This window comes from Photinus pyralis, unplaced genomic scaffold, assembly GCF_008802855.1.
Source record: "Photinus pyralis isolate 1611_PpyrPB1 unplaced genomic scaffold, Ppyr1.3 Ppyr1.4_LG1, whole genome shotgun sequence".
NCBI classification, from domain to species: Eukaryota; Metazoa; Arthropoda; class Insecta; order Coleoptera; family Lampyridae; genus Photinus; species Photinus pyralis.
In genome coordinates, this window is record NW_022170249.1 from 51044194 (window position 1) to 51065493 (window position 21300).

Consider the following 21300-nt stretch of genomic DNA (forward strand, 5'->3'; position numbering starts at 1 on the left):
ATAATGACTTCAGAGTGCCATGAGGAAGAACTAATGTCAATCAGTCCAGTCCATATATTATAGGAGTTCAAATTTTTAATAGTTTGCCAACTATACCATTAAAACGACCAACAACTTCCATACGTTCAAACGTAATCTAGTCAGTCTCCTTTTAGACAAGATGTTCTATAACGTTGAAGAACTCTTAAATGATCCTGGTGCATCTCGGTACGTAGCAAACCGTTAATTGTATTTCTGTGTTTGTTTTATTGTATGTTTGTACTGTACCTATATATTTGACTTTGTCCCATACATCTCTATGTCGAAACAGAATAAATAAACATTATTATTATTATTACCTCGACCTTTCCACAGCTAAGTGTAAACGTTCTAGTCCTAGAAGCGCCTCCATGCCCAGAGTTGGTGTGATTTTCATGCCTCCAATGACTCCCAGAGAGGCGAATCTCTGTACCTTTCCCGGTTGCTTTCTGTAGGTTAGTCTATGATGACTCCCAAATATTTCACTGACCTGGTCAGGACCAGTTGACATTGTCCTCCCCAGTCTGCACACAAGGCTGTGAAGAGCCGTCTCCGCGGACATACCAGGTCTTTAAGCATGTTGGAATGGATCTAGTGGTTAAAGGACCAGCATCCCATTCCTTAAGTACATGCATCATCCAATGTCACAAACATTTCACACGAGTTTACTTACTAATGATAAAGTGCGGCAAACGGGAGCCTCGTAGAACAATTTCGATAGGAAAAATGTCTAACGCTAACATACAAATTTGGTGACTTAATAACTAAAAAAATTATGCTCCACAATGTCTATCCACATTCGAAATCTCTATAGGTCGATAGACACCCCAATTATTGTGGAAGATGGCAACTTGTGACCCACAAGTAATAGTTCACGCTCTAGCATGTTGATCAGTATTTGGGGAAAGTAATGGACAATTATTACTTTTTGTGTTTGTTTTATAATCGGGATTATACACATGTTTCACTGGAAAAAACATACCCAATATGTATACCTTTTTTTAATAAATATTACAATATAATGTATTAAAACAATTTCTACTAACATTTAAGTACTAACACTCGACGTCTTTTGGTAAGACATGTTACAAAGATTTTAGATATCCAATGTTTCTATGAATACAGTTTTGAACATGAATTATACGAGTTGCGATGTATTGTTGTGAAACGTCTCTACATTGCCTCACGATATTCCTGGCCTGTAACTTGCTCAACTGTGTGCCTGGACCGCTAGCTCCAACTGCACGAATTAATGCTTCCTTAAGAGCCATTTCAATGCTATCATATATTATTTCAGTACCATGCAAATATCCGTAAGTGTGCCAGGAGCAGATTAGAAACGCATTATAGCTGGGATTATTAGTCGGAGTTATATGATAATTTCCAAATACTGACAAATGGTATCGTGTTAATCCGGTTACTATTTGCAAACGGGCGTACTCGTCTTTTATTTGGTTACGAAAGTAGGCTTCGTATGGACCGTTCGCTTTACTCGTATTCCAAAGGCAATGTTCAAGTCTTGCGTCGAGCATCATTTGCTCAGATCTTATGTACTCCACCTGCAAACAAAATGATTAACATACTCCCAAACAGGATCAACGTTGTTCAAATACGTGTTAACATTTTACGAAATTTATAGTGTCTATCGCGTTTCGGTACCAACGAAGCAGTGTAATAATTGCAGATATCTGTACTGGCTTTACCTAAGCACAACGCAGAAAAAACAAAGTTACTGTAAAAATCTGAACTTTTCTAGTCTTATGGTATTTGCACAGACTGATAGACAGACACACGCTAACTAAAAACGCTATCAGCTGGTTTCACACGAAATGAACAAATCGATGTACACTATGATGTCATAGAATCGTTGAGTGAAGCTATTTATTACTCAATGGTAGAATGTCTTTATATTTTGGCATATTTTGATCACCGTCATGGAGTGCTATAGAAGTGTTTCTGTTTGAGTCATAAGTATTTTTAAATGTATTTATTATTTATTAATTAGTTTGCTAGGCACTACTTAAATGAATACTTGACGTCACCAAATGAAACCAAATTAACGATATGATATCATATCGCCCATGTAGCAAACTCGAAAAAGTATGTGGAAACTGGAAAATTATAACAACTGGGAAAAGTTGATACCTACTTCTTGTCAAATAAAGTCTGTTAAAAACTTACGTATTATGATAGTAGGAAATGATGTATTACCTAGTAATTTTTAACAGTACTTACATTCCATATTACAACAAGGATGACAAGCAGCGGCTTCATTGCGGATAAGTATCTGTAATACTAAGTGTCGGTAAGTAACATTAATAAATAACTGCGAAGTAAGCAGATATTGAAACTTGATAAGTATCGTAAATAACGTACAAGTACCTACGCAATTCTTAAATTTCTATCAAGATATTATGTGAATAGTTTTTGGGTAACCAACAACAAATAGAATCTTAATCTAATATAATTACAAAAAGCAAAAAATTACAAAAAAGAACATGTGGTACATTTTTTCTTGAATATTTCTACATGTAGATACTGTCAAAGGTTATCAAAGTATATACGCGTCATTTCTTAATTTTATTCGTGCAAAAGTATATTACTGAAATAAGGTAGTCGTCTACAGATGTATGCGTACATGTTGGATACTAGTTGACCGTCTCCCTTAATTGTCTTACACGATTTCAAAATTGAATTCGTTAAAATGTCAGTCAAATATGGCGCTTTACTGCGCGATAAAAATTCCATTTCAATGTCATCGTTCAGCTTTATCTGGAGCAACGGAATGTTTAACGTCCCGTTTTTGTCCATATACTCCACGTCTTTCCAATAACATTCTAAAAAGTTTTTAAATTCGACGTTGTCTTCAACTACCAAGTAATGCCGATTCAAATCTTCAATTAGCAAAGGATCTAATTTCAGTTGCACAACGCAAGCCTCTTCTGACACTTCTAAGTAGGGTATATCTTCATATTCCTTCAACAGGAATTCTTTCTACAAATTGAACAGCATTATTTCAACGAAAAGTGAACTTCGCACTTACGTCGCGCTGGTACAGAAGCTTTCCATACATGCAGTTTCTCATTTTGACCGCTTTTTCCCCATGCGTACTGCCGTTCGTTTCCTTGCATTCTTCCATGATTTCGTTTGCAATAATCCATGCGTTTGACAGAGGGACGTCAGTAATATCAACGGAGATTCGCGCAGCCTGACTGATCATTTCTTTTAGTAAAATAAAGTTTATCTCACCATTCTCTCCCAGAAGTTTTTGATTTTTCCAGTAGCAACTTATGAAATTAAGGTATGTTTCGTTTGTTTCCCCAACAGCTCCGTAGGTATCAGAATAATCCTCGCTTACGTTAAGACCGATTAGGCACTTCTCTCTTATGGTTAATGGTATTTGAGTAGTGGTGGAAGTCGTGGTGGTATTGGTTGTGGTTGCTGTTTGGGTAACATTTTCTAGCGCAGTGGTGGTTTCATTGTCCAAAGGTGCTAATTCAATATCCGTCTAAAACACGAAAGATTATAGCGTGCTAGAGACAACACCATTTAGTTTCGACCTACCTGATACGAAGTACTGATGAGGAAAGCAAATAAAATCAGTTTGAAAATCATATTTGGTGTTACGAAGAAACGGGACTGCATACAATTTTTCTTATTTGCTACTTTCCAATATAAAAAGGTTGTGATATAAAGGTTATTGGCACAACTTTACAGATAAGAAGTAGATTTTGCGTTGGCTATCAGTATTTACATTCTATATTATAACATAAATAAAAACTGAGAACGTACGGATAAATATGTTTGTCGACCACAAAACAAAAGAAGTTATGGCAATAACACTTATCATTTTACCCCATTTCGAGCACCCCGAGAGAAAGGATACCCAACAATGGCAAGCTTGGAGATTCACAGCGTATAATGCTGGGATGTGTACAACGCTAATGGAATTTAAGACACGAGATCATAATAGCCATTTGTGGAGTGTTAAGGAGACTGACGACATAAGACAAACTGTACTTTATTGAGAAGTTCTATATGTCGCGGTCTTCTGCAAAGTACCTATAGTTCCTTGTTCAATTCCAAGGGTGTTTCCTCTTTAACTTTTGTAAACAGTCACGAAACGCTTCTTCTGTGATGCTCTTCTGCGTCTTCATCACATTTGCTCTAATCTCGGGAATCGTTTCAAATGTTCATCAAATGTGTTGAGTTTGTAGAAAACAACGGGAGCAAAATCAGGAGGGTAGGGTCGATTGCGAAGAACAATGCTCGAGTGTTTGATCATATATTACTTGCGAGTTCTGAGGGCTAAATGCACTTGAGCGTTGTAGTGATACAATTCACATTTGTGTCTGTTTCTGTGCGATAGCGACTCTCGGATTTCAATGTAAATCTCTGTTTCTCTTTGATGGAACCTTGGTCGGCCAAGAAAACAATCGGCACCATCTTCACATTGGAACGAACATTATATCCGGTGGGTAAGTATGCAGCATAAATTATAAGCCTCCGATGCGACCCGGAATTTACGCTTATGCCCGCGACCGTATCTACACTCTCTCGCCTCTCTGGCAATTTGAAGGCCCCCACGCATTCAGTCCGCAAAATCTTTGACTTCCTTTTTTTTTCCTTTATCACCGATAAGTAACTCGATTTTTTGGGAAGAGCATAATAGTCAATGCGGTTCGAGTGAGTGGTAGCGATCTTGCTCAGGGTTTTTTCGAAATAAAGAGGTTAGATTTCCTGAGTTCCGAATAGGCTGTAACGAAGTTACTTATTCATTTTCCGCCTTGAAGTTCATACCCAACGTTATGACTATACCGTGTGTATGGACTCGACCAGCTCAGCTGAACACCCGGTATCTAGTTCGAAAATCTCGTGCCGAAAATATTTGTGTTTTATTTTTCTCCTATTTTTTCTTTATTTCTTGGGTCTAGAGTTGAAGATAGAAGCTAAAGGTATAATTGACTTAATTTCTAGAGTTGTGTTTCAGACACCAGTACAGTAATTAATCCGCCCGCAGTTTCCAACCGTTCTCTTTCAGATATTTCAGTGGTGTTTATTGCGTTCGAAAGCTCTCGTCATTTTAAAGAAGAGAGCAAATTAATATTTTAGAATTTCAGTCATGAATGATAAGCCATTATTAGAAGGTTTTGTTTTCTATGGTAAATTAAAACGAGCATTGGAACTCAACGCCGATATCAGCTTGATAGCATCGATTTCGCCGGTTGACCCTGACATTGCAATTATAAACGATGGCTATTAATTGGATTACCGATTCTGTAAATTTTAGTACGACCAATTATGCGAGTGAAATTAAAAGTAGCTAAATAAATGTCGTGCAGTAATCTAAATTCGGTCGGGGTGTCCTGAGTGCAAAATTAAGCGCGTCCAGTTTTGTATTTTTCCGTTGATCCCCGGTCAAGCAATTATTTATAGTCCAGGCTAACTAGCTAAAATAACTCTAAAATAATTTATTTTCAAAAAAAATTTGTTACCGGGCGAAACCGGGTTTTTCAGGCAGGTGAAATGATTAGAAATTGGGAAAAATAATTAAAAACAGCTGAATTTTTCCGCGGGTGAAATCCCGGGGGTTAAAAGGGGTGGAAAGTGGTGTTTTGTAAATTGTGGCAAAACTATTAATTTTAGACAAAAATGTTCAATGGAAAAGTTAGTTACAGAGCAACTTTTGTATCTGCACTATTTTCACATAACCTCAATTTTCCTAAAAAAAACTGGAAAAGCTGTTTTTTTTCGTGTTATATTCTTATTTTTGCGAAAAATAGTCCAAGGGGTGAAAAAACCACCTATTTTTCAAGGGAATGAAAAATATATTTTTTTCATCGTACAGAGGTCCGCGGGGTAGCAAAATTACCGTAAGGACTTACTATATCAAAAATAAAAAATATTCCAATAGAAAAATTTTAAGAAAAGCGGCAAAAACTGGGGGAACAGTTTTAAGATATATACCTACCTACCTACATTGTTTTTGACATAGTAGGTAAATAGCTTTTTTTGCAACTAAATTAACGTATTGGATCCGCGCTAATAAAAAGTTTTTGAAATCTGTCTTCTCTCTCCTCTTTAATGTTGCTTACGAAGTTTATTTCAGGTTTTAGGTACCTATATCTCAAATCATTTGCTTTGGCTGGTAAAACTAACCTTCTTATTGCAGATTTTGCAAGTTTATTAACAGGCCCAACGCAATTGCATCAGCTATAAAACAGGCAGGAAGAAGAGTCAGTAAACAAAAACAAATTGTTCAGGAATCAGAAAGCAAGATAATTCGATTTTATTTCGAATTGCTTTTATTCCGCTAAAAATGCAGAAAAATGAAATAATAAAGATTTATAACAAAAACAGTTGAGCATAAGATAACAAAAGAGAATATTTAAGCAAACATTAAAGGGAAGCAAGAAGACAGGTTTCGAAAAAATCTTTAGTAACTTCCAACATGTTGATGTATCATGTCAAAAAACGTGTATATCTTAAAACTGTTTTTCCAGTTTTTAGCGATTTTCTCGAATTTTTGCTATAGGAATAATATTTTTTTATTTTTGTTTATTAAAATATAAGTCTCCCCGAAAATTTTGCTACCCCGCACGCCTCATCTCCTTGAAAAAGAGCTGTTTTTTTTCAGCTGTTTTATTATTTTTTTTATTATTTTTTTCCAATTTCTAATCATTTCAATCAAAGACCCGGTTTGAACCGGTAACTAATTTTTTTGTAAGAAAATATTATATAGACTGGACTATTAAAGAAGTTTTAAATTTCGAACCCATCGCTAGTTATATTTTTTAATTGCTACCGCTCCGTTAATTACAAGGTAAGCTTTTTGTTACTCGTTACGTTTCATAAATTATATTGTCTCGCCTTCTGCAATTGTTTTTGTTAAGATTAATTCAAGTAAAAAGAAAAAAGGATTTATTTGCAAATTGCATAAGTACAACTTATATCGTTCTCATCAAAACGTGAACTGCTATTAAAAAGAAAGCATGCGCAAAACGCAATTGAACGTTTAAACTTTGTCCAGGTCCGTACTCAGTACACGATTTTGTCTCTTCAACACTTCCTCTCAAAATCGGCTGCTCTGAATAGAAAAACAACTCCTAAATTTGACCTATGCTTTTCAAATTTTTCGCGACTTAACGGTTTCGTTAGTACGTCTGCAACTTGATCGCTTCCAGGCACGTGCCGTATTTGAATGGCACCTTCGTTGTATTTTTCCCGGATGAAATGAAAACGCACGTCAATGTGTTTTGACCGTTTGTGAAACTCAGGATTTTTACACAATTTGATGGCACTCGCGTTGTCCACAAATAAAGTGGGAATATGATTTTCCTTGGTGGTTTCACCGATGAGTACGTTGACCCATATTGCTTCTTTAGTGGCCTCGCAGGCTGCTACGTATTCCGCTTCTGTTGTCGAGAGGACGACGCTGCGTTGCTTTTGGCTTTTCCATGTCACGGCGCCGTCACCATAGATGCATACGATCCCGGTTCTCGACCTTCTGGTGGACTCATCGCCGGCATAATCAGCGTCGCTGTATATCCGAAGTAAATCGCCTTCTCCTTTGTTTTTATATAACAAACCCATCTCCATAGTTCCCTTCAGGTAACGCAGAATCCTCTTTACAGCCGTCCAGTGCCCCTCGCACGGATTTTCAACAGCTTCGGCTGCTGTACTTACCGCGTAAGCAATATCTGGCCTACTTCCTGTTGATAAATATAAAAGGGCCCCAATTGCTTCTCGATATGGAATGGATAACGCGCATTTATTACCGAGATCGCTCGTTCCCACAAGCTCCGCGGGTGTCTTTACCGGATTTGCATTTAGCATATTAAATCGTTCCAACACCTTTTTAATATAAGCGCACTGGTTTACAAAAATAGCACCGTCCTCTTTTCGTGTTATTTGCAAACCTAAAAAGCATCCCACATTCTCGTTCACGGTAATCCGAAACTCATTTTCTAATTTAGAAATAAATAAGCAAAGGTCAGTGTAATTCGTCCTTATTACCAAACCATCGTCAACATAAATTACCACGAACATATATTGATTATTTACTTCGCACCAAAACAAACACGGGTCCGCTGCACTTTGGTTAAACGAATGTTTGTTTAAAAAACTGACTAATCGTTTATTCCAACAACGCGGTGCCTGTTTTAGGCCATATAAACTACGATATAGTTTACACACACGTCCGGTTTCGTCATCGTAGCCCTCCGGCTGTTTCATGTAAACCTCTTCCTCTAAATGTCCGTATAGGAAGGCCGTTTTTACATCGAACTGCATCATATGCATACTTTTAAGCGCGGCCGTGCACAATAAAATTCTAACGGTATCGAAACGCGCCACCGGGCTAAATGTTTCTTCATAATCAACCCCGAATCTTTGTGAACACCCCTTTATAACCAAACGCGCTTTATATCGTTCGAGATCACCTTCCGAATTTGTCTTTACGCGAAACACCCAACGGTTATTTAGAATTTTCTTACCTTGAGGTGGTTCAACGAGTTTCCACGTCTCGTTTTCCTTTAGCGAAGCTATTTCTTCATTCATGGCATTGCGCCACTCTTCGGATTTTTCAGAAGCAATCGCTGCCTGCACCGTTGTTGGTATATCACACGCCGCAAAATAAACATAATCTTCCAAGTACTTGGGTGGCCTGATTATTCTTCTTTGCGACTTTTCAGTTTCTTGCGAAACATCGTCCGTGATGCCCTCGTTGTTATCCGAATCCGAATTTTCCTCAGATTCTTCGGAATTTTTCTGTGTCAAGGTCATTGTTATTTGAGTCTTCTCAGACACAATCTTCTCCTTCCCGAAAATGACATCGCGACTTCGGAGAACTTTGTTACTTTCCGGGATCCACACTCGAAAGCCATCTTTCTCGCCACAGTATCCGACGAAAATGCCTTCCGTACTCTTTTTGTCCCATTTTTTTCTTGTTTGTTTTGGTACGTGCACAAAACATTGTGTCCCAAAAATACGCAGATGTTCAAAATTATGTACACTCACAGTTTGACTGCCTTTCCACAATTCCATTGGTGACTTATCCTTCACTTGCGTCGGTCCGGTCCTGTTCAGTACATACACCGCTGTGTTGACGGCTTCCGCCCACAATTTAATCGGAAAATTTCCTGCATGGATCATCGTTCTCGCACTTTCTACCAAGGTCCTATTTTCACGTTCTGCTGACCCATTCTGTTCGGGTGTGTACGGCATTGTTATTCTGAGTGTGATACCTTTCGACTCTAAACATTTTCGCACTTCAAAATTGTCAAATTCCTTGCCACCATCACATAGAAATTGTTCAATTTTAACACCAATCGCGGTCGCCTCGTTTACGAATATTTTTAAACACTCGGGTACCTCACTTTTTGCTTTCATAAAGAACACTCGACGAAATTTCGAAAAATCGTCTTTGAAGCAAACAAAATATCTGGCCCCTCCTAACGATTCCTCCTGCATCGGTCCACAAACGTCCGCGTGTATTATTTTTCCTGGAACCGTAGGTCTGTTTTTTCGAGAATGGAAACTGGCGCGACTGTGTTTACCAAACACGCATCCTGCACAAAACTCTTCATGTGCCTCCACCTCGATGCCCTTTTCTTTAAGAAAATGTGTTACATGCGACTTACTTTGATGTGCGAAACGCTCATGCCATAATTGCAACGTTTCCTTTGTTGATGCAACATGCACTTCTGCTGCCGCTTCCGGTTTTCGAACTCGAATATTTAGGGCATACAACCCGTTCGACAATTTCTTGCCTGATAATCGAACACTACCGTCCTTCTTAAAGTAACATCCCCCGTAGTTAGCTTCAAAATGATATCCATTACTTATAGTTTGTCCTATTGAAAGTAAATTTCGTTCGATATCCGGAACTAACCACACGTTATTTAAATGATTCCTGCGCCACTCGCCATTAACAAACATTTCAACGTTTATTTGACCCTGACCATACGCGAAAATTTTCTCGCTGTTCCCGACTTGCACCGTTTTTGGAAGTGAGAACGGTTCAAAGTTTATAAAATAACTTTTATGCCTGGTCATGTGCGCACTAGCTCCTGAATCCGCTAACCACAATTCTGCATTCGCGTCCTTGTTAGATTTTTCCGCACCTACGAAAGCATCACCGTCGGCTCTTGAATCAAACCCGGATGACCTCCTGCCGCGTGATTCGGACGAATTTCCCGCGGAATTTCCGCTCCCTTTCTTGGGGCATTTTTTTGCAAAATGTCCTGCTTGATGACACCGATAACATTTCGGTTCCGACTTGGGATAGTTATTCGCCTGCTTTTTATCACCACCCTTGGCCACGAAAGCGCCCACGTTTTTAGATTTCGCCGGTAAACGCATTTCAATTAAGCGAAGTCTTTCGGTTAATTTATTTAAGGTGCGATCTTCCACTGGGACAGATTCCCACACGCTCTTGAATTCAAAATATTCAGAAGGTAGCGTCGACATGATCCTACTCATTAGCACTAGGTCCGGGAGTTCTGTTTTCACCAACCGCCTGAGTTCATCATTCATTTCTTGGAAATCTCTCTGCAGCTTTGCGATATGTGTAGCAATGTCTTCCTCTGGAGTCCTATCGTTGCTGAAAAACTGCTCCATCAGCCGATCTACGCGTTGCCCTGAACTTTGCTCATACACAGACAACAGCTTTTCCCACGTTTGATTAGCAGTTTCACAAGTAGCAACCAAATTTAAATTTGTCTTGTTCATGCTACTTACTAGAATCAGCTGTGCTAAAGCATCATCTTTGTTGAACGTTTTCAAATCCGCTTGATACTTTGAAATAACCGCTTGATCCGCATTCGCTGAAGGTCCCGCTGGTGATGCTCGCGTCCCGATGGCCAGATCCAAAACATCCTGATGTTTTAACAAAAGTTCAACCTGTTTTCGCCATTGACTCCAATTCGAAGCACCCTCCAACTTTTCTATGTGAGCCTTGAAGTTAAAGTCCGACATTTTGTGACGATACCGCGCGCGAAACAAACTACCAGATACTTAGCACTGTTTACAACTAAACCTTACAAAGTTACGACTTCTTATTTACTTTTCGCACCTTTTAGCGCATCTGGGCACATAACCTGTTAAGATTAATTCAAGTAAAAAGAAAAAAGGATTTATTTGCAAATTGCATAAGTACAACTTATATCGTTCTCATCAAAACGTGAACTGCTATTAAAAAGAAAGCATGCGCAAAACGCAATTGAACGTTTAAACTTTGTCCAGGTCCGTACTCAGTACACGATTTTGTCTCTTCAACAGTTTTCCCATAGAAATCACCGAATCCGCTTATTTACTGTTCCCGCTTAGGGAAATTGCTTTGCGCTTTAAGTTTGTTTTAGCATTTACTAGTGGCCGTCCACCGCTTGCGCGTTAGAATTCCTGGGACCGCTTTCTCCATTCGAGTTACCTGGAGCACCCGACACCAAATCTGACCAGAAACAGCATTTCTGAAAACCTTCTGGTGGTTTTAATCACTACAATCCACAAATCTGGATTCATGATTAGTATGGACGGGATAAATCACGTTAAACATTGTTTTTCTTTAGCTCTCCTCGTTCCACCGATTTGAATTGTTAAAGACAAAAAAGGTTCGAAAGATACCCACCCCAAGAGATAATTTATACGCCGCGTCGTTTAAGTATAAGCACAGTCGCAAGTAGCCGTCCACTGCAAAAGGTGTTTTTTTCTTCGCATGGGCTAGATAGAGGTGAAAATATAATAGCATAATTTGTAGACAACTCACAGGCGACCAGTTTTGCAGTGGACTGTACCTGAATGGTTGAGGTGACTGTTTTGCGTGTTTCGCACCTCCAGATGCAGCATGGGGTCTTATGGACTAAATGCTGGAGCATCTGGAGGTGCGAGCGCGCTATAGATAGGTACCGTTTACAGATCGAGATCGATGGTCTGTATACCTATAGTAACATTACGTGGTATGTACGAATAGGTGCAACGTTCTGAAACCGGCGGCTTTATAGATGAAACAATAGTTACCTATTTGTACAAATGGAGAAGAAAGCGGAGTTTTTCAACTTGGGTGTGTCAATTGAACGAGAGTTGAAAAACATTTTCTTCTCAAGTTTTACACATAATTTTTTCTGAAACTACAATCAACGCAGCAATTGTTTTTTACTTACCTTACTAGAGAGGAAAATGACATTTTCTTCACCCTTCTTAGAGACGAAAATAGTTGTTTCTGAAGTAGTTTCAGAAAATAGTTATTTAGTTTTGAAAGTAATACTTTTTTCATGATTTTATTGAAGTTTAATTAATGAGGGCGGGGTCCGAGAAAATCAAGCAAATTCATGGAAAAAAGACACTTTCAACACGTGTTGTAAACGAAATTTTTTTGCATAGTGATCCATAATACCCCCCCACTATTGAAATATAAAAATCGCGATTTACTGTCAGCAACGCTGTCAGTCAAGTGGATGCTATTGGTCAGACAGGAGTCAGCTCCATGGAAACGCATAGTAAAAATCGTGAAAATAAGTACCACTTTCCATACCATTTTTCACTTATAATTGCACAAGAGGTTTGTATTTTACCGAGTAAATTTGGGTTGTTTAGGTAATGAAAATCTGTTGCCTAGCAATTAGACGAGAAAAACTGTCAACTAATAAAAATGCGACACCGCAGGTGGAGCATTTTTAGGTTGACAGTTTTTCGAGTTAAATTGCTAAAAGGAAACAGTGAGTTGCAACAACCCAAATTTACTCAGTTTAAATACAAACCTCGAGTGTAATTCGGCAGAACAATTTAACGAACAAGAAATTCACCAAACTAATCAATTATTGACAGACGTCAAACTAGTCATATGGGAAAGGATAATGCGATAATTGGTTCGAAAATGAATAGTGAAAAAACCACTAGTGCATTTGTCGCTGGAAAAGATGCAGGTAACTTTTGCCGCTGTTAAAGTGACAATTGCACTGCGGCTTATGCGATTTTTTATACATGAGTTGAATTGTCGTTTAAAAAAGTCCGATATTTCATCACTATGTAAAAAAAACTGTATTTCCGCAAGGTAATCAAACAAAATATGTAAAAAAACTGTTTATCCGTTAAAATAAGCGATAAATTATACAAAAATTATCAAGAAATGTTGAAAATAAAATCGACATGCATAAAATTAACTAACTGCATCATTACATTAAAAGATCACTCGATCAAATATTGACTATTCTGGCTACCACGTAAATGGTGCCCGTTCACGTAAAATTCGTACACCATACTTCTCCCACTCATTGGCCGTAATCCAAAGTTCATGCGCGGTTTCTAAACAAGAAATTATCGATGCTCCTTTCCAGGCGGCCATGGCTGGATCCATGTCACGAGGATTTGTGATAATGTCTAGTTGCTCTACAAACAAAAAATCCAATACAGAATCCACCACATTAGGAAAAGAAAATGCTGATGCCTCAAACAACATTTTTGCTATCCGGAGTCACCACTTGCCCTGTCACTCGCACAACTTCCAAATTCATATTAGCAGAGGTTAAAGCTGTCGGTAGCTTGAGTAGTGAAGTCGGGGTCAAACATCTCTAGGCACAAGGAGGCAGTACAATGGGCCCAAATATGTGGCCTTCTCTCTAGATACAAACTACCACATTAGAAACGAACCTGCTCTGTAAAGATACGGTATTTGTAACGAAATGCGGTTCTGCAGCCAGGTACCGATACCGGAAAACTTCATACCACCACCGACCACTAGAATACAACCATACATCTTTCGTTTCAGATCTTCATTTGCTAAGGTTTTCCAAATGTTATTCAACTCAACTTAGTCAAAAATACTTACGGCATCTGTCAATACTTTGCAGAACAGCTTGGTCCAATCCCAATATTTGTCCCGGGTTGACAATAAAATCCCTATCGGAATTTGCTGGAGCAATATCGATGGCATCAACAACGATGTCGTCATCGTTAACATTATTCCCACCGCCAGCTTGTTCTAAATAGGGATCGCCAAGCAGGTCCGCAGATGGTTCCAAATTTTCTTTCATTCCTTTCCTCTTAAAGTCTACAATTTAAAATCGATTTTAACTTTCACATGCGCACATACTCTGGTTTCTCTTAGGTAATTCTCATCGTGAGGATCTTCCGGATCTCCTGTTGAACGTTTCTGAGTACATACCGTTTTACTTCCAGTTATTCCAAACAATTCTGGACTAAATAAACTCAAGGGCGCCACTATGCATTCATCTCCGACTTGTATGGTATATTGTAAAACGGGTTTCTGGGGTTGTTTTAAAATAAATGTTTTCTCTAAAGACCCACATATATCCTATTTCGCGCTAAAAGTGTAAGTGGAACAAGTTGGATTGTCATTCAACATATAGGTACCAAATTAACATGACAGAAATCCTCTTTTAATTTTCTAAGCAACATTGTATCCAACTTATTGGCGTCACTGCACGTTTTGTATGGGAATGCACATTTCTGAAGCAGCCAATAAAATACTTGGGTGATATCTGCACCTCCATAATCCAAGCGGACCTGAAGCAAAAGGCTGTTCATTTGCGAATAATTTTCACTATTGGTGTTTACCCGTGTATTAGGATGGCAGATTCCATCTTCAACACATGATACTGAGGTTTTTTGATCGCCTACATCTACCACACAAGCGTAACTTAAGCCAGATCCAAAGGTAGCGGCAACATGATCCTGTATAAGAAATTCTTGATTAAACATGAAACTGCTGATACCTGTAATGTAATGAAATTCGACTCAGTGAAGGTGTGATAGAGAGAAATTGATAAGTATGTCAGTTCAGTTTCCTGCTATAACAATTTCTCATTATACCACTTTGCTTATTACGAGAACTTATGAATTTTTTATCTGGGAAATCCGTAATAAGTACCTATACATAGTTTGAATTAAGAATCTTTATTCAATGGTTATAGCAAGTCTCTGATTCAATGTCTGAGCACAGTGAACTAACTAGGTAGCAACGCAAGGGCGCGCAGGCGTAACAGTACCGAAGGCGCTGAGACACCGATGACACCACGTCCGGGTGCAAGGGAGGTACGGGGTATAGGGCAATCATTAAAGACATACACGGCAGTTAAATTTGCGGTTTAACTGAAATGGTTCATTACTTCCTCCTAATATAATTGACCCATATTGTAATTTTATCACTTCGTGCAGATGCATTGAAATGTGTCAAAGAAAGTTCTACCGGTTTAGGTAGGTTTTGTATTGTTTACTGCGGATGACAAACCTCACGACATTTCGACTTTAATACCAGTCCGCAATTGCGTGGCCAAACGGTGCCGAGTACTGTCATTTATGCGCTCACTCGCAAGTAGATCGACTTCGCCACATACGACCTCACACTCAGAGTGCCGAGGTGTAGGAGGTAAGGGTGGTGCCGTTGGTTTAAGACGTGCTTAGTAGGTACCGAGGGGTAAACCGCAACCCAAATTTTGTACACTGATTTCCTATAAATATTAGATTTCCTCTGAGTTCCTTCGAGTTCTTCAGAGTTCATTTGATTTCTTCGGAGTTTCCCTGATTTCCTCCGAGTTCCCCCAACTTCCACGAAATACCTCTGATTTCCTTGGAGTTCCCTCGATTTTCTTTTGGAGTTCCTGTGAGTTCCTCTGATTTTTTAAAGTTTTTTAATTATTTCATTGTTATTCCGTTGATTTAACAATTTCCTGGTAAGTAAAATCCGAGGTAAAACCATAAAAAAATATAAAAGTGTCAAGTGTCAAGTTAAAAAGTAATCGTAAACGATTTACATAAAGCGCATTTCCACTTGCATTCATTTCCCATTTGTAAGATGCAACTTTTGTTAAAATCGTAAAAATCCGCCCACAAATATGAAAGATAGCGTTGCACATGGGCAATCCATTGTTGACGTGCTACTTCAATTTCAGTTTATGAGAAGAATTTCATTTCAATGCTTTTCTAAATAAGAAAGTTGGAACTGCGCATGCGCAAACCTAATTTTTAAAACTAATTTACTATAACTAACTAATAAACTAAGATTTTCCTTTGTTCCAAGCGCCTAAGTATCAAATTTCACTTAAATAGTTCCATAGATAAAAAAAGTTGGAACGGCGCATGCGCAAAATAAAATTTTGAAACTGGCGCTAGATTTTCCTTTATTCCAAGTGCCTATGTATCACATTTCATTTAAATTCTTCCATTAATAAAAAAAGTTGGCACTGCGCATGCGCAAAGCCAAATTTTGAAACTGGCGTTTTGATTTTCCTTTATCCCAAGTGCCTATGTATCAAATTTCGTTTAAATTCTTCCATAAATAAAAAAGTTGGCACTGCGCATGCGCAAAACCAAATTTTGAAATTGGCGTTTGATTTTCCTTCATCCCAAGTGCCTATGTATCAAATTTCGTTTAAATTCTTCCATAAATAAAAAAGTTGGCACTGCGCATGCGCAAAACCAAAATATTGAATGCATATTGAATTTCATGCAATTCAGTTCATAACTAACGGAGATGTAAAAGCAATCGAACATTTCTAAACAAAGTTATCGTTCACACGGACAGATAGATGGACAGACAGACAAAGGAACAGACGGAGAGACCAACCGGCAGGCGACAGATAGCAATGCAAAATTATAAACGATCTCTAGGATTGTTAATAAACGGCAAAAGTGTAAAATTATGGAACATGTAAAAACGGTTTTTTGTTTTTTTTACAATAACTTTTTTTGTAAGCGGTACAGAAAAAATTCCTTCCTTGGTACAAGACTCAACACCATAACGAACCAAATAGCGAAAAAAGTAGAACAATAGCTCTTAAGATAAAGAACTAGTAGCGTCGCAAAGTTAGCGGACGGACGGATAAAGACACGACCTTAGACGAAACACTATTTTATATTTTAATAGACCTATTTGCAATGAGAAAAACTCATTATTAAATGAGAAAAATACCATAAACAAAAAATTAGTTAAGACCAAATTAAATAATAAAATGCAGCACGAGTTCCTTTGATTTCTTTAGAGTTCCCTTGATTTCCTCGGAGTTCCTGTGATTTCCTTGGAATTCCTCCTGAATACACATGGAATTCCTTGGAATTCTTAGCTTTCCTAGGAGTTCCTCCGGAATTCCTATGATTTCCCATAGATTTCCTCAAACGTGTACACTGATTTCCCATCGCGGTTTACCCCTCGGTAGGTACTCACATAAAACGCGCACAACATCCGGTTGTATTGTCCACCAGGGAGCCTTTACTTACATGCAGTGCAGGGAGCCTTTGCAACTGTGCAGTGAGTCACTTTAGCTTTCATGAAGGCATGAAAGGTAGTTCGTAGCAATGCAAGCGACTCGTTTAGTACTTATTCAGAGACACATGAACCTCAATTCTGTGCTAGAAACCAAAAATTTTGTAAGTCCGTGACTCTGTTCTTCGATGCAGCCCTAATGGAGTTTAGTAGCAATTTGACCACAATTTCTTCAGATTTTTTTGTTCAGATGATGAGCTACGAAAATTGGTTCGTACTAATGCATTCCCTTGAGTACCTAATATTTGCATTTATTGTAAAATGTTTGTGTAGATTGTGAATGATAAAGCGTTTATTTCCAAAAATGTTAATTAAGGAATAAGCCTAATTAACTCGTACGAAGTCTTTAATTTACCTTGTCTCTGGGCTACTTCAAATAAACGAACCGACAGACGATGACTTCTAAAATTGTAACTTAAAATACTACAAGACACAATGTAAAATAATCCAGGGTTCTAACCTCGGTTCTGACACTAACATCTAGGAGATCAGACTTTGGGAAAAGGCGAGTGGTATATTTCACAAAATTCAGATTTATCACGTAAGACAATCATTAGTCGTAAGGAAACAAACCATATGTACAGGGTCGTTCAAATTCGTGGCTCACCATCGGGACTTCCGGATCTGTAAGAGATACAGTGTAGGTTAAATGGGAACACAGTGGCCCCTTTTTATGATTGAAAAAACACTTTGGACATTTGAAAATAACCGAGATATCATCAAAGAACTGACAATGTTAAATTTATAGTTTTCATTTTCCCTAGCTTACACGGTCGGAAATGCGACGGTTCTATTTCGCAGAATCTGAATCTGTTATCAGTATTTCGATAACACGCTGGATGTAGAAGCTACAGGGTATGCACTACTTGCTTATTGACGCCATATTGGATTTTTACGAAATGAGATTGACTATTGAGAACATCATTTAGACTTTCTAATGTACCACGCATAAAACATTCAAATTACTTCTTTATTTGGGATTTAGAAGCAGTCATGGATCTTTCAGCAATAAAGCTACAATGACCAAAAACAAAAGCCACCAACCTTCGTACCCTATAAGTAAACAGCCATTGAGAGGATATGGTAATTGATCACCTACTACGAAAAACTGTATCTTACCTGTTACGCCTACTTTTGTCAGGTCAAGAGAGGAATTCTGTTAATGAAAATTAGACCTACATATCTCTGGCGGACCTCGAATGAAAGTGCAAGGTATAAAGTTCAAATTAGCTACCGCTGAGTGCCAAAGTATGTTACAGTGACTTGATACGAGACAGTAGGAGCTAAAAGCTCTGCTCAACCGCCATGTACATCTAAAACTCAAATTTAAAATCAAATATCAAAGCAATTGCAGTGTAGGCAACACACAATACATGTATGACACACATGTAACAAAATCTCAATGCAGCATGGCCGCCGATAACAACCAATCAAAAATTAGACACTCCATTGTGGCCATTTTTATTTCCCAGCAACATTGCTCCTGTGACTGCCAACTTACTGTAATGTGTAGGGTAGAAGTTTGAATACATGTGTGATATTCGAAGAGCACATTGGACAGCTTTAGAATTTAAAAAAAGTACCATTTACTCTTAGAAATATTCACGTTTGAAATCCAATCATTCTTTTTAAACCACTGTTTTCCCTCCAATCTCTTATGGTAAAATATCTGGTTTTTATAACCGTTTTCCATGCAAAGGGGTTACTTATGCTATTCATCTGCATCTGCGGATGTTGGTATAATACAAAACTGCTGTAAAGACAAAGTGTTCTTATAGAGGGTAACCGTGTTTTCTCATAAGAGAAACTTTTATAGAAGAAAACTGTTATAATGCGGATTACATAAGTTTCTCCCTATTACAGATTCACCCAACCATCAAATTCATGTACCTGCACTAGGAAGCAACCAGAAAAACCCATATTTATCAACAATAATGTCACCAATTCCCTTAAATGTGTCCTGTTGTACACATCTGGAATAATCAGCACTGCCTTATAATTAGGCAACTCTTTCTTCTCGATATTTAAATAAGTCTGCAAAACATAAATCCAAATAGCCTCCAAATCAGCAACGATGGATGTGATCGAGCCACCAGGCCCAGTATGAATATTAAAATCGCCGCGCCTGTAAGGAAAATGTATATTAAAGTGCTCGTCGATATTCATTCTTAAAATCTGTAATGGCAAGTTATAATGTACACATTTTTAATAAATAATAAAGCATACATCGTTTCCAATTACAATATCTCCTTCTGGCTTTATCCATTCGCCACCACTATTAGCCAATACTTCCGCATGTGAGCGTCTATTGAACGCTGCAATTTGCTGTGGTGGTGTAGCGTACCTCCGTCTTCCATCTGATTGTAAACAAGATTGCAGCGTATGCGACACAGATAAACGTGCCTCTTCAATTTCTTGCGATTGATTCTAGAAATGTGTATTTCAGCTTTGACTTAAAAATCTTTTTGAAACTTACATCAACTCGTGGTGGAAGAAACGAATCCCTGTACACTTCACCATAAGGATAACGCCTACGAGCGATTGCGTGAAGTACTGTTATAGGATTCAAGTCCGACGCCCTACCGATGCGTAAGTTTAAAGAGCCCGGATGGATTACTATTATCGATTTCGAATGATAAAACTAAAATGCATTCTTTACATTAAAGGACTCAAGTTTTTTGAAGGTACCTCTGGCTGTGGTGTGGCAATCATGGGTAATGGCATAATTTGTCCCTGCAGTAGAGTAAGAAAAAATCAAAGCACTCTTTGCCATCAAGTGATATTTACACTAGGTCCATTACACCTTCCTGCAAGAGCCACTGTTGCTTTAATCCAAATTCTAACTTAGCCATTAATTTTGTAATAAATCTTGTTTAGAAAAATAGAAAATATTAAAAACACAACAACATTTGAGGTTATGTCACAAGAAGGCTGTGGTTAGGTAATAGGTCTTGTAACTTGTAACAGCATGTGTCTCTTGTGCCACTCGAAAACGATTCATAAATAAAAGTGTGTTCAGACCACCAGGGAATAAAGACAATTTGCACGGAAAAATTCAAGCTAGACTTAGCGTAAGCGCAGCTTAAAGTCCATAGCAACCATTGTCGCAATATTTGTTATTATGAATTCTAAGCTACATTTGAGCTAAGCCATTGTTTAAATACTTTAAACAATGGCTAATCCTAGCTTAATTTTTTGATACTATAATGGCCATGAATCACGCAATTTTCGACCATTAACTTTACACTGCTAGCAGAGCTGGGTAATTATTTCAAATGAATCTATTTTAAATAGGTATTTAAAATATAACTATTTCTTAGCTTGTATTTTCTATTTTAAATAGATTTTGAAAAGTATTTAACCCGGTCTTACTGCTAGTGCCTTAAACAGCTTATGGCCGTTTGCACCGACAAATTTAAGTGGAGCTTAGCTTAAGCGTAGCTTAAAATCCATGGCAACGATTATTGAGACAATGGTTGCCATGAATTTTTAAGCTGCGCTTAAGCTAAGCGCCGCTTAAATTAGTCGGTGCAAACGGCCAACTGTCTATCAGAGCTGATGAAAAACATTTCATTCCTACAACATAACGCAATGACACTAATTGTTCCGTGGCAAGTGGAAAGATACAAATTGATAACTTTTATTTACTGATCGTCATCGATACAAATTTAATCCATTATAACAGGTGAAATGTGTTATCCGAAACGGTGTTTCAATCGTCTGTGTCCACGTTACTTTCTTTTAACTATTCGTTTCGTAATGCACATATCGGCCATGACGTCACGTTGCTGGAAATGCTGGTTGCTAAATTTATGGATCTTTTCTAGGCATTTCTATGGATTCGGATCAAAAATACCTCCTCGACGTTTTATTTTCCGCTCGATAGTTGGAGCGAAGAAAGTTATATTGCAGGTACTTTAGATAAACAGTAGAGGTGTGGTGGCAGAGCTTATAGTGGAACGCAGCCTCTCCTTTCTCTGCTTTTTTTTTTAATTTTATGATAAGTT

At 38.1% G+C, this 21300-nt stretch overlaps 2 protein-coding genes and 2 long non-coding RNA genes across 8 annotated transcripts; 1 reads left to right on the plus strand and 3 right to left on the minus strand.

Moving 5' to 3' along the window:
• Positions 1-1004: 1004 nt before the first annotated feature.
• LOC116170095 lies at positions 1005-4862 on the minus strand. Of its 3 annotated transcripts, none has more exons than XM_031486290.1 (5): positions 3583-4862; positions 3062-3526; positions 2405-3012; positions 2254-2313; positions 1005-1577 (listed from the first exon to the last, which is right to left on the minus strand). In XM_031486290.1, exons 1-3 carry the CDS (start codon positions 3661-3663, stop codon positions 2599-2601), a joined length of 960 nt encoding a protein of 319 aa, XP_031342150.1. In that variant the 5' UTR covers positions 3664-4862; the 3' UTR covers positions 1005-1577; positions 2254-2313; positions 2405-2598. The 3 variants fall into 3 exon arrangements, with proteins under 3 accessions (XP_031342150.1, XP_031342158.1, XP_031342164.1); XM_031486298.1 differs by having other exon boundaries at positions 2401-3012; XM_031486304.1 differs by having other exon boundaries at positions 2395-3012.
• An 8220-nt stretch (positions 4863-13082) lies between these two features.
• LOC116170077 (actin-related protein 8) lies at positions 13083-20239 on the minus strand. Of its 3 annotated transcripts, none has more exons than XM_031486265.1 (11): positions 20081-20235; positions 19982-20026; positions 19770-19934; positions 19520-19720; positions 19184-19468; positions 14590-14706; positions 14386-14538; positions 14105-14326; positions 13841-14054; positions 13663-13791; positions 13083-13401 (listed from the first exon to the last, which is right to left on the minus strand). In XM_031486265.1, the coding sequence occupies exons 2-11, from the start codon at positions 20015-20017 to the stop codon at positions 13229-13231; spliced, it is 1695 nt and encodes a 564-aa protein (XP_031342125.1). In that variant the 5' UTR covers positions 20018-20026; positions 20081-20235; the 3' UTR covers positions 13083-13228. The 3 variants fall into 3 exon arrangements, with proteins under 3 accessions (XP_031342125.1, XP_031342139.1, XP_031342130.1); XM_031486279.1 differs by having other exon boundaries at positions 13259-13401; positions 13663-13667; positions 13723-13791; positions 19982-20239; XM_031486270.1 differs by having other exon boundaries at positions 13268-13667; positions 13723-13791; positions 19982-20239.
• On the minus strand, positions 17305-19118 carry LOC116170123. Its single transcript, XR_004145173.1, has 3 exons — positions 18413-19118; positions 17754-17917; positions 17305-17695 (listed from the first exon to the last, which is right to left on the minus strand). It is a non-coding gene; the product is annotated as an uncharacterized LOC116170123 (long non-coding RNA).
• LOC116170115 lies at positions 18745-19518 on the plus strand. The gene is made up of 2 exons (XR_004145169.1): positions 18745-18872; positions 19157-19518. It is a non-coding gene; the product is annotated as an uncharacterized LOC116170115 (long non-coding RNA).
• Positions 20240-21300: the final 1061 nt, after the last annotated feature.